Genomic DNA, 13,717 nt, shown 5'->3' on the forward strand with positions numbered 1-13,717 from the left:
AAGCGGCCACATGACACTTGCTCAGAGAAAACGTAGGAGATTGAGCCCCCACATCCACACGATGATGTGCCAAAAGACTTTCTTCAAACATATAACCCACTCTCCATTGAAAAAGGAGGAGATGATGTCAACGATGAATGGACAAAGAAATCGCTGGCGACGAAGATAGAGAAGTCTCTAGGGAAGTGACCACATGCGACTTGCTCGGAGACAATGCCGATGACGACTCTCCTCGATGAACTACTAAACCGCCTTCGCTTTCCTAGTCACCGAGTTCCTCGAACATCTCAACTCCTCGTCCAAATCTAGCTTCGACCACGCCACCATTAGAACCGCCAAGCCCATTGTTTCAGCTACCATGGACCCAAAACTCACTCTTCTAACCACATCTAAACCAAACCTCCATGGACTCTCCCTCGTTGGCCATCAACGAACAATTCAATATGATAAAACCTCACATCAAACCTCCATGTCTAACCCAAAACCCTAAGCCTCCATCGAACCCTCCCATATCATAGCGTGAACCACCCCTTCAACGTGAACCACTGTAGTCTGTTCGTTGAGCCCTCAGCTGCAATCATCGACACGAAGCCATTGAATCACGCCAAAGTGGGTCCACAACGCACTCACCAACAAGAAGTCATCACCGCATCCTCATCGTCAAACTGCATCGGAGTACGACATTGAACCATTTCACAAGGAGTCAATAGAGATAGAGGAGATGACAAAGTGCTATAATTTTCTTTTTTACCCTAAGGTGTGACCGTTAGCAACGGTTAAAAAATAAGTGCCCAAATTGGGATTAGGTAAACCCTACATTAATAATAATCATCTCTATAATCTAAAGTTGCAAAGCCAGTAGTAGGAAAGATTAAAAAAAAGCCAGTAGTAGGAGAGTCAAGTTCTTGTGTCATCTCAAAAAAAGTTATAGTCTTGTGATAAACCGACCACAGCAAAGTGACACAGAGACGCATCGAAAAATTGCCAAACCCAGTCGCTATTGTTGTCCTGCTATATCCAGTACAAGTCCACAACAAATCCATTGTCCCTTTCACTCTCACAATAAAGACACAGTTCATTCACAGAGATCAACATTAGCAACCGACACAATTTCATGCTTTTTTCTTATATTCATCAAATCAAACATGTTTTTTTTCGATAATACTAATAAAGCCCTTAACTCACTAGCTGAGAGAGAGTGAGTGAGGGAAGGAGTGGAATGCAGAAGCGCAGGTGGATTCCGTTGATACTGCTGAGGAAGTTGCTCACTGCAGCCATTTGCTCAATAGCGTTTGTGGCTCTTTTCTCTGTTCATGTTCACATTGTCCCTTCCTCAAAGGATCACAAGTTCAATGACAAGATCACAACGGTAAAAAAATCTAATCTTTATTTGGTTTTGGGTTCTATTTTCAAATGGGGTGCTTCGATTTTTCATGGGAAATTCCGCAATATTCTCTAACATTGATTATCATTAGTGTATGGAAGAAACTGTTATAAGCCCTTTATGTTAGTTAGGGTTTTTCAATGTTCACTGTTTGTTTTCAATACTTTGTTGACTTTAAGATGATTGTCATTAATGGCTACCAATCTTTAAAATCATGTTGGATTGGGGTTGAGGGTTACTTAGTTTGGTATATGCTTCTATGTAGTATTTTTTTAATATATTGGAATTTATTTTGGGGAAATCTTAGTGATTGAATTATCTGTTGATATCTTAGTGATTGAATTAAATCCTTACTCAAATTTGATGTTATCTGTTGATATCTTAGTGATTGAATTAAATGATTCCCTTTTATCTTTTGTCATCTGTGTTTCAAATTTTGACAGACTCAGGATCTGCAACACTGGACGCAAGAGCTCGCTCCGCCTCATTTATCCAAAGCTTCAGTTCCTCCTCCCAAGGTTTTGTGCTTCATTGCAACACTTGCTAGTTACTAATTTGGTGATGAAATCTGTTTTGATGCTGAGAAAATTTGAAAAAGAAACAGAATTATGTCTTCTAAGTTCAGAGAAAAATGTATTTCTACCAACCAAAGAGCTTGTTAAGTCACTATTGTTTAAGAACCAGCCTAATTGCAAAAAGGTATTTTCATTCATTCGTGTATTTCCTCTACTTTCTGGGTCAACCAGGTGGGTAAGGGTAACTTAATGTATGTTTGTATTACTCCAAAACCCATGTTTAGGCACCTTGGAATGATGCATCACGCATTCCAAAGCATGAAAACGTGAAAACGTGAAAGAGGGTTCAATGTCTCTTTTACTTTCAGTTGAATGGAACTTTAAACCAAACATGCTCTTACTCTTTGGCAGTGTACTTGTTTTAATGGGTTCTTCTTCATTTTCAATGTTTATGAATCTCATGTAGTGTGTAATTGCATGATCTTAAACACGTTAAATCAGTTATAGTACATCTGCAGTGATGTTGGGGGTGTCTTGTATGTAGGAAGATATATTTAAATTGTGTAAAGCAGTTATGTAATTTTCTTGTTTTTATTCTATCCTTTTGATTTCACAGTTGAATGGTTCAAGAGGGAATTCGAAATATGAGAAGTTGTGGAAACCTCCGTCAAATCGTGGGTTTCTGCCCTGTACAAAGCCTACACCTAATTACACCTGTAAGAAACTTAACTTGCAAGTTGCTAGTGTTAGTCATTTTGATACTTACTGAAAGTAATGAATGTTTGTTTCAGCTCCTGCTAATTCACGAGGATATCTTTTAGTTCATACAAATGGCGGGCTCAACCAAATGCGTTCTGGGGTCTGACCTCTGTCTCTAAATTATTCTCATATGCATGTTATTAGTTTTATTGTATTATTGAACAGTTATCTTGCTTAATTGTTTTTTATGCTGATAGATGACAGTAGCGTAAAGGAGGATGACTGGAATATTTTAGTATTTTGATTTTTTATGTCAGCATGTCATTGTTCATTGACCATTGTTGTTAGAAGCTGAAAATTGTTCCCTTTGCTGCAGATATGTGATATGGTAGCTGTAGCTCGTATCATAAATGCCACTCTTGTAATTCCAGAACTTGATAAAAGATCATTTTGGCAAGATACTAGGTATTTTACTTCTGTCTTTTCACTATTATTTTTCTGGTATAGCTTCTCTCTCTTTATTGGATTTACTTAATCAGTAATCAAGTTGACTTTTTTAATACTGTCTCTATTTTTTTCAGCAATTTCTCTGATATTTTCGACGAAGAGCATTTTATTAATTCTCTAGCTAATGATGTAAAAATCGTTAAGAAGCTTCCCATAGAACTGGTTAATGCATCCGGAATGGTCATGCAATTCATAAGCTGGTCTGGCAAGGATTACTATGAGAATGAGATTGCCAGGTTATGGGACGATTACCAAGTATGTATGTTGAGAATCTATTGTTATATATAGTTCTATATTATCATACTTTTGTTTACCTGATTTTATAACATATTGTGGAATCATCAACTTCTTAAGGTTATTCATGCATCCAAGTCTGATTCACGGTTAGCAAACAACAATCTACCTCCTGATATTCAGAAGCTTCGCTGCCGAGCTTGTTATGAAGCTCTTCGTTTCTCTCCTCGTATTGAAGAAATGGGAAAAGTATATAAGAAAATCTCAATTCTATTTAGTTTCTTTCTTTTAACTTTGACTTTGGCTATGACCAGGGTTGTTAATGGCGGATAGCGTAGTGTAGCGGCAAGCCCAAAAAACGCTATTTCGAGCGCTATTGCAGCGCTATAGTGGCAAGTAGCGGTGAATAGTGGAGTAGTGGTGAACCCCCAAGGGGCTACGCTATAGGCTATTGCGCCCTATAGCGCGCTATTAACAAGCCTGGCTATGACACAACGATAAAATTTTATTTTTTACCCTTCGGTACTTTTTGGGTCCTTGTAGTTATTGGTGGAGAGGATGAGGTCAACCGGTCCTTACATTGCATTGCATTTACGCTATGAGAAGGATATGCTTGCATTTAGTGGGTGCACACATGATTTATCTCCAGATGAAGCTGAAGAGCTACGGGTGATCAGGTATGGAAATGTTGATTCATCAAAATGATCAATTGAATATCATGTCTTTTGTCATACATGATTTTTGATAATTGGTGTTTACTAAACTTGCAGAGAGAACACTTCCTATTGGAAAATAAAGGATATTGATCCCGTTGAACAGAGGTCAAAAGGGTTTTGCCCCTTAACTCCAAAGGAAGTTGGAATTTTTCTTACTGCTCTTGGATACCCAACAAAGACTCCAATATATATTGCTGCCGGAGAGATATATGGGGGCGAGTCCCATATGGCTGAGTTCCGTTCCCGCTTTCCCTTGTTAATGAATAAGGTAAGGAATTCAGTACTGCGTTGCTCTATGTTGTTGACATTCGATAGGGCCTTTTTATTTCAACTTTTAGCAAACAAAGTTTGATAAAACCGTAGAGTATTCTGATTTTCATCAGTATTAACTGGACACCTTCGATATGTAAATTGATAATACAGTATATATTATATATTGAGTAATGAATTGAGATCTTACTGACAAGGTTTCATAATGTCATGTCAATCCTAAATCAGTTCAATTTAATAATTGAAAAGGAAGCAGTGCTAAAGGTTAAGATGTTTTGAAATAGAAAATCTATCCCAGGATGAGAGTATGGCTCCTTCACACATTGTTAAATTAAATGCATGGGGAGCTTCTTGTCACTAGTGGAAGTGTGGAACCATGCATGTAAGACTAAAATATTTAGAGTTTTGGTCTGTGAGGTTTTGTTTATGATTATGCTTATGTTTCTATTACGGGAAAATATTTCTATTACTATATTGCCGAAAGTAAAAAAAAGTGTTATGAATGAACAATTTCTGGAATAGTCCTGAGCTGAGAATATAATGCCACGAAGCACTGTGGTTGACCTGGATTATAAAGGCTAATTTATCATAGATTTTCTATTAGGGCGAAACTACTGAAGAATGATCCCTGCATTATTAATGAATAGAAAGTTTCTTTAATTTCTGCTTCTCCTCATTCACTGACTTCTGTTAATCTCTGTTAATTAGAGAGGGAGATTATGTATAATATCATGTTCAACTATCTCAAAGAGAGAGACAGAGAGTTGACTCGTACTCTTCTGAGGCATAGTTATTTAAATTGCACAGCTCACTATTTGAATCTTAGGGTTCTATACTATGAGTCAACAGACCAGCGATTCGTATAATGTAATGCATCACAAATGATTTTGAATTATATGATACATGTATGAATTACTGTGATTCATATTAGTGAATTATATGATACATGTCTGATCTCCAATATGAATCACATGATTCAACAATTTGTTTTCTACTCTTGCTTTTCTTTCATCAATTATCATCGAAGAAATAGAAAAGTCTACATCAATAGCCATCCTGTTAAATAAGCATAATTTGTGAAATAAAAATAAACTATAAAAGCGTTATTGCATACACCCTATTTAATTATTATATTGCTATGTTTTCATTCTTCTAAGACTACACTACACGGTAACTTGCTCACTCTACACATACCTTATTGGGCTGTACCTTTGCCCTGTTTTTATTTTGACTTGTGAGTTGTGACATATAACTTAGATTTTGTTTTGTAAGGCTTATGGATGTTAAGTTGTTTTGTCGACTCCTAAATAAAAATTATTACGTTTTCCCTTTAAACTATTTTTATTGTGCATTTGAATCTTACAATTTGATATGATTTATGATTCACAATCATTTTGACGATTCTTGATTTGAATTGTGATGGTGTTTTGTATAATAGCATCCTGCTGAGAATCAATTCGTATCATGTTAACCTCCCTGTGTTTAATTTCAGGAAAAGTTGGCATCCATTGACGAGCTTGAACCCTTTTCTAGTCATGCATCCCAAATGGCTGCTCTTGACTATATTGTATCTATTGAAAGTGATGTATTTATACCTTCTTATTCTGGAAATATGGCTAGGGCCGTTGAAGGTCATCGCCGTTTTCTTGGACGTGGAAGAACAATATCACCAGACAGGTAAGGCTGTCGTTTACTTAACCAGCAGATACTTGTTTCTTTTAGAATTGTCTAATAAGCTCTTTCCAGTTTATTATCCTTTACAAAGCTATTCTGTTTGTCCTCTTTTTGTTTAATTAGGAAAGCCCTTGTTCGTCTGTTTGATAAACTCGATCAGGGAACATTGACTGAGGGGAAAAAATTATCAAATAGGATTATTGATCTCCACAGAAGACGGTATGTGACTAATGCTCTACATCTCCCCTTTTTTACATGATTATATTATATCATTAATTCTCCTTGCCAATTTTATTTTTGTTATTTGTAGAACATATCCTCTCCATAGATCATTACTGAAACAAACCTTTTAATTTGTTTTGAATGAATTGACCCAACTAGCTTCACAGCCTAAGCTAGCTCGATTCTTCAAAACTTGATCTCAAGCTCCATAGGTAGTACTCCCTCTGATCTTATTTATAAGGTATATTTTAGAAGTTTTTCAGGTCGGCCGCTACGCGCCGCTCTCTAGGATTGACAACATTACCCTAAACATTTAATGCTCCATATTCAATTATTTAACACTAACCAATATATTCTTGTTGTTTTCTGATAGGGTACTTTAGAAAAAATCAACGTAAGTTTTTATAATTTTGCGATTTAGTTAAAAGTGACTTATAAATATGAACATAGGGAGTATTAGCCAAAAGCCACCGACAGCAGGTTTGTAAGCATGATAGTTGGGATTCTAAGTTTGAAACAGGATGTGGTCTTTTTTTCCCTTGGGAATTGTCATGTTTGTTATATGCATGACTAGAAGAATAGGGCATTATCTTTCTGCTTTATTGATAAATATTTTTGAATTTACTTATAGTATGCTTATCTCAGGACAAACTTCTGTTTGATTTTCATTTGTGTGGCGCAGACTTGGCTCCCCTAGGAAGAGAAAAGGGCCAATTTCCGGAACAAAGCGCATGGATAGGTTTCGGTCAGAAGAGCCCTTTTATGTTAATCCCTTACCTGATTGTTTATGCCGGACAGAACAATCTCCTTTAAACATCTCTCACATTGTTAAGTAGATCAGATATTAGCGAGAGAGAAAAATCTGATCACTATATCATGTGGTGGCAGAGTGTATATATCGGTATCACAATTACACGTAGTAACCTTTTAATTTTGAAAACAAACATAAAGAAAAGAAAAGAAAACCCACATTTGGGATTCATTCATTTTGTGAACATGACTTGTTTGTAGAGGTAGAGGTAGAGGTAGAGGTTTCAAATGTACTGTATTTCTACTAGAGAAATCCTGTCGTACCACATTTTGTTCTTACTCCTTTAAAGTCAACAAAATGTTAAATCTCAATTTCAGTTTGTTATTTATTTAGTTAAGTGACTCAAGTGTTTTATCTAACATGTGGTTTAGCAGATATAGTTGTAAACTGTCCTCCCCAGTTTCTCTTATTTGCTGTACCATAGACGCTAAACAAGAGAGCGCGCAACCTCCAAATAATTCTGGCCAATTAATCTATGGCACTCCCCAAATGGAGAATCCATCAAATGGGTACCTAAAGGGAAACTAAGCCCGACATAAGCCATATAATTAGCAAGAGCATTGGCCTCTCTCTTGGGACATGATGGAACCTCATAACCCCATGGGCCTCCTTCATCTGGAAAACAAGCAGAAGCAGCTTTGCATAGGGATGGTCACTAGCATTAGATGACATGATAAATTGAATAACCTCAAAAGAGTCACTTTCAATGATAACTCGCGGGACATCCAAACTTATCACTAATTCCACCGCCTTATAGTGTGTTTCGATTTCTATTGAGATCAACTTGAAAGCACTTTCAACCCAACAGAACTTAGGAGTTACTTTCACATCCGTACATTGGAGCCAGCCCCCTGGCCGGACGGTTTTAAGCCTATCTTATACCAGAAGTGCTGGGAAATAATGTGAATTCGTGTTTTTCAGTTGAAACCAACCGTCTTGGAACATGTGTAAACTGAAAACCAAACACACACTCTGCAAGAAAAGCATTGGCTAACCCAAAGTACTCAAGTTTCTACAAAACCCCTTAATCCAACCCCCAATAGAGTCACAAGTCACAAGTCACAACAGCACTTCCCCCACAACTGGCAGCTAGATCCCGCGTCACTGCACTGTGTACATTAAGCTTAAACCAGTCTTCTTTTTATATGGTTTGATTTATTATTTTAAAAATATCAACAATTAAAGTAAGTCTTGTTATTTCAAAATTAAAGGTACCAAAATGAAATATCTTAAAAACGAAAATGAAAATTAAATGTTGACAATTTTTCACCTGGATTAAAGAGATGGATTTAAGTGGATGTACATTATATAAATGTGTAGTTAGTTCAAGTGGTGTATCTTTAATTTCCTTAAGCAAGATATGATTCAAGTTTTATTAATGAAAAAACATATTTCAAAAGTGTTAACCCTACTAAAATATGAATGTTCTCACCTTATTTTATGTCGGAGATATACTTATATTAGATAAAAATAAGATACAAAGCAAATAGTTTGGTGCCCAAATTAAAACAAAAACAATTGGGTCCATTTTAAGTTCCATGGGGTCACAAGATTTGGAAAGATTGGATCAGAAATAAGAGAATCCAATAGCAAAAGATTTATCAGGATAATGCACTGACCTGGCACATTCCACATAACTTCATACCTCCCATTTTGCTTTTTCATTCTCTCTCTCTCTCTCTCAAGAGACACCAAACAATTTAGTTGAAGTTGCAGCAATGGGTGTCTCCTTCCTCTCATCTTTCTCTTCTCTGCTTCCACTTGTTGCTCACAATTCACTTCCCACCACCAGATACCAACCTCGTTCAGTAAGTTTGCATTCTGCACTAGTCTTCTCTGTGTTTTAGCTTCTGTCAACATACAATGTAGTAGTAATTCTTCATTTTCGATGCTGCTATGTTGCATTATTCGTGTGGAGTTTTGCATTGGCATGACCAAACAAATCATTTAACTCAAGTCATATTGGTTGTTCAAATGTGTGTTCAGGTGCCCATTTGTTGTAGTAAAATTACAGCCGATGTTAGTGATGGAGACCAGTTCCATTCGAAACGGAGAGACATTCTTAAATGCTTCGGGGCCACTATTGGTTTGGTAAGACCCATTCTTCTGCAAATTTTTGTATAATTCAATCCAATGTGTTTAGCATTTCTTCTCTCTTTTTATTTATTTTCTTAAAAAAAAGGTTTACACTTTCTGACTTATGGTTATGCCCTATTCAAATGGTATCATAATGACAATGGTCTTTAAATAAATTGTTCAGGGTATTTGTTGTCACTCAATAATGGTTCAGGGTATTTGTTTTTTAATAGCTTAACGATACTGACACAAACAACATTGAGAATGAGGGGTGCTAATCAGGTTTCCTACATGACATAGTTTACAAAAACAAACTAGAAGTGTACTGATTTATATAAGATAGCTTACGCAGAGAATGGGGGACTTAATAAGAATGATTGAGGGCAAGTAGTTTATGGTGCAAAAGACTAACCTTATAAATTATACATCATCATTAGATTTTCCTCTTGATCAACAATGTTTTTCTATAGTCAACATAAAATCCAATGACTAAGCATTTTTATTTCCTCATTTTTCCTTTTTAGATGATGTTAATGCAACGATATAGATTGACCTTACAGGACTACAATTTAATATTTGTTCTTAGTGGATGAGATTGATGTGTTGATGAGTTTCTGTCAGCTGTATCTGTAGGAATTGATAGGAAGCTCTGGATCCCTTGTTGGGATGGCTAATGCTGCTGACTTGATAGAACGCGGGCAGCGTTCTGAGTTTCAATGTAAGATCCATTAGGTCTCCGTTTTCATGTAACTATTAGTTATGTCGGACTCAGCTGATCTGTCTTCTCATTAGTATTCGTACTCTATTCCCACAGCTAAAATTAAGACCACACTTTATACAGCGATCAAGGTATATTATGCTTACTTGCATTTAATAAATAATATGTCTCTTTGTACTATACATTATCAAAATCCTTAGCGGCAAGCAATATATTTTTCCTCTGGAAAACATGACTCCTATATGGATATAATCTAATTTGACATTGGACTGGTTTTCAGGGAAATCCTGATCTTGTTCCATCCTTACTAAAACTGGCTATAAATGATGCTTTGACTTATGATAAGGTGAGAAAAACACACCTACGCACACACACACCCAGAGACACATGTACTGAGTTGTCTTTCATCGTTTAAAATAAATACTGATCGGCATCTGCTTAAGTTTGTAGGCAACAAAAACAGGTGGCCCAAATGGCTCTATAAGGTTCAGGTACATATTATCCTTTGGAATTAACATTATGAGATAGTGACTCTAGGTGATAAAGCGTAATACCTTATATCCAATGATGTTAACATATAACATAGGTGGATTCCTGCATTCTCTTTATGAAACAGTTAGTGTGCTAAATAAGGTATTCTGATATGGCTATTGTTACATCCAAAATTCTCTTTTTTCTCTCTCTCCAGAGGTGATAAAAGAATTTTTAAACTTTGAAAGTCGTGCTTTCTTATTTATTATTATATTTTAAATTTCTGGCTTTGCTAGCAAGCTCTTCCGCAATGAAAAATTCCCCTCACCCTCCACTTGTACACATGAGAAAGATCAAGTTCTCTTTGTGTATAATCATAATATTATCTCTCTCTTTTTCAATCCTGTATGAAGCTCAGAAATAAGTAGACCTGAAAATGAGGGGCTCTCTGCTGCCTTAAATTTATTAGAGGAAGCAAAGAAGGAGATAGATTCCTATTCCAAAGGTGGACCGATTTCCTATGCAGATCTCATCCAGTATGCAGGTTATTTTTTTTTTAGGCCTTTTTTTATGATCACCTTGTTGAAGCTTAACGGTTACTAAACATACATGTTTCACATGTATATTCTATATGTTTGTTAATTATGAGAATTTTTTGTAAAATTCATTTGTGATTAAGATGGGTGTATGTTGGAGTGATATGTTCATATTCCCGACTTTACTGACTTGATTTTTGTAGCACAAAGTGCTGTCAAGGCTACATTTTTAGCTTCTGCCATTCGCAAATGTGGTGGAAATGTGGAGAAAGGGAATTTACTGTACACTGCATATGGATCAAATGGACAGGTTTGCTTTTTGAAATTGTGCTCTGATTCAATCTGCTTAATAAGTATATTGATGGTGACAATCCTCAAATAGAGATTTTAGTTTTATTGCTAATTGACCACTTTAAAGTGTAGCGAACACATAAGTTGCATCTCACAAAAAGTATTGCATGCTGGATTTCCCTTATGTTCTAATATTTGTCTCAACTCTCACGATCCCTTCATGTCGCACGAAAACTTCACAGAAAGATCCATGTTTAGAGGTTTTTTAAGATGTCACTCCATATTAATCTTCCCTTTACTACTTAAGCTTCCACTGACATGTGCATGTAATACATGCAACTTTTGTTCTGCATCAGTGGGCTTTGTTCGACAGGCAATTTGGTAGGGCTGATGCTCAAGACTCAGATCCAGAGGGGAGAGTTCCAATTTGGGAGAAAGCAAGTGTTCAGGAGATGAAAGATAAATTTTCTTCTGTAGGCTTGGGTCCTCGCCAGGTACTTAACGTATTTTATCCCTAATTTTGCCAACTGAAATATAGAAAGGCATAAAAATCAAGGATGCCATGTGCATATAGAGTAGAAATTGTGATCTTGGTTTATATGCTACAAAATTCGAATTGGCCTAACATAGCATTTATCTCTTCTCCAATGTGGCTTTAAAATGATGGAAGAAAATGTATCTCATAAAGCTAAAAAAAAGGTGAAATTATGACTAATGTAAGTGATGCAGACTTCACTCTAGTAAGATCTCGGTAAAGCAAAATTATTTACCTGGGTAGGAGAAATCTTGTGGAACTATAATGCTATATAATGAAGTGATGGATTATGCTTTAAAAAGCAGGAGGTTCCTTAGGTGTGATTTATGATAGAACATTATAGTATCGTTTCAGACATGTAGCCCAATCCCTCTGGTAAGAAAAGGCCATTGTGGTTAATATTTAGATGTGAGAAGATACACCTTTTTTCCATGACTCATTGGTTTTATTGTTTTGAAAACCGGACTGGGTGGGCCGGTCGGACTGATTAAACTGGGAGCTAGTCAAGTGGCCGGTCCATTTGAAAGAAAAATCCAGTAGATCAAACTGTTGAATACAATTGGTCGATTCACTGGCCACACAAATGATTATATACTGAAAAAATTGTTAGTATCCTTTAGTCATTCATGCTTCTTCAGCTTCATTAGTTAATCCCGCGTCAAAGTCTGTCCAAGTTATCCCTGCAAGTTTGAACTTCTTGCTCAAGCTTTGTTCCTTCTTCCCACCTTATATCTTGAATGTACCATAGATCTGTTTGTGCTTTTGTTTCTTACCATACAACTCTCAAGCAAGGTTTCAAATTGCTGTGACCATGACATTGCCGTCCTTGATATTGCAAAAGATATATGGAAAAATTGTACATTGCCATCCTTGATATTGCAAAAGATTTATGGAAAAAATGTGGCTATGCGATCATAGTTGTTATCAGTTATCACAACATCCATAGACCTCCAAAATCATGTTTTCAGACGGCTATAACTATGCTCTGAAGCATAGACTTTTGGAATATGAAAGTGTAAACTAAGATGCAAACAAAAAAAATGGATTTTTTTTATAAAAAATAAATAGGCATTCTCTAATATTTCCTATAAAATAAAAAAGGCAAATGATATTACTAACTCATTTTTTTTTCTCTGTTTGCTAGTTGGCTGTGTTGTCTGCATTCTTAGGTCCTGATCAGACTGCAACTGAGACCTTATTGGCTTCTGATCCGGATGTTGCTCCATGGGTTCAAAAATACCAGCGAAGCCGTGAAACCGTTTCTCAAACAGATTATGAGGTACGCTTATCTATGTATCTCTCTCCCTCCATCTTAGGGCATTCATTGAAAGAGCTACTGGGACATTTTTGTTTGGTTTTGAAATTAACTTTGTGACTTATTTCCTTTGGTTTCTTTACTTTTCAGGTTGATCTGATAGCCGCTTTCACAAAATTGAGTACCTTGGGCCAACAAATCAACTATGAAGCATATACATATCCTCGTAAAAAGATCGACATTACCAAACTCAAATTGTAAACATGCCATCTTTACTTCCTCCCCTAGGACATCATACCCTTTATTTCAAGTTTTTTTTGTTCATCTTTTTGTTTTTCAACTGAAACTTTGAGCTTCCACGTAATTGTCCATGCCCATGTAGTGAGAGAGCACCGTACCCTCTAGTGTATCTATTCTTATTATAACATATAAATTTTGAAGCGCGTAATGTGACGTAGCTATGTCAACCATTTACTACTACCTAAATCTTCCACAACAGATTTTAATCTCACGTGGCAGCTCGAACCATCTCTTTCAATCTTTAAACTTTTCTATTCTAAACAACTTTATCTTAAGCATTTATAACTCACATATTCTTACGCCATTGAAAACTAACTTTATTTACAATTAAGGTATTGAAGGCTCAATGAGCAATAATTTTTATCTTCTCAAAATTGTGTAACTCACTTTTCTCACCGCATGGAAAGCAGCATTACTCACAATTAAGCGGCACATTCTTCAGCAATAGCTTCATGCACAAATTTGTCATTAAACCTCTAGAGTTCAATAACTTAGAGAAATGG

General features: G+C 36.1%; 2 protein-coding genes across 3 annotated transcripts; both read left to right on the forward strand.

Moving 5' to 3' along the window:
* The first annotated feature begins 878 nt into the window (after window positions 1-878).
* LOC130734190 (O-fucosyltransferase 7) lies at window positions 879-7,343 on the forward strand. The gene is made up of 12 exons (XM_057586537.1): window positions 879-1,369; window positions 1,828-1,902; window positions 2,516-2,615; window positions 2,691-2,758; window positions 2,975-3,063; window positions 3,180-3,360; window positions 3,460-3,588; window positions 3,883-4,016; window positions 4,110-4,323; window positions 5,818-6,002; window positions 6,123-6,218; window positions 6,904-7,343. Exons 1-12 carry the CDS (start codon window positions 1,220-1,222, stop codon window positions 7,055-7,057), a joined length of 1,575 nt encoding a protein of 524 aa, XP_057442520.1. The 5' UTR covers window positions 879-1,219; the 3' UTR covers window positions 7,058-7,343.
* Window positions 7,344-8,677: 1,334 nt separating this feature from the next.
* On the forward strand, window positions 8,678-13,367 carry LOC130734191 (thylakoid lumenal 29 kDa protein, chloroplastic). 2 transcript variants are annotated; one of them, XM_057586538.1, is made up of 11 exons: window positions 8,678-8,840; window positions 9,019-9,123; window positions 9,742-9,826; window positions 9,923-9,957; window positions 10,107-10,172; window positions 10,277-10,317; window positions 10,711-10,841; window positions 11,037-11,143; window positions 11,481-11,618; window positions 12,804-12,938; window positions 13,065-13,367. In XM_057586538.1, exons 1-11 carry the CDS (start codon window positions 8,751-8,753, stop codon window positions 13,173-13,175), a joined length of 1,044 nt encoding a protein of 347 aa, XP_057442521.1. In that variant the 5' UTR covers window positions 8,678-8,750; the 3' UTR covers window positions 13,176-13,367. The 2 variants fall into 2 exon arrangements, with proteins under 2 accessions (XP_057442521.1, XP_057442522.1); XM_057586539.1 differs by lacking the exon at window positions 8,678-8,840 and having other exon boundaries at window positions 9,730-9,826.
* Window positions 13,368-13,717: the final 350 nt, after the last annotated feature.

This window comes from Lotus japonicus, chromosome 1, assembly GCF_012489685.1.
Source record: "Lotus japonicus ecotype B-129 chromosome 1, LjGifu_v1.2".
Taxonomy (NCBI): domain Eukaryota; kingdom Viridiplantae; phylum Streptophyta; class Magnoliopsida; order Fabales; family Fabaceae; genus Lotus; species Lotus japonicus.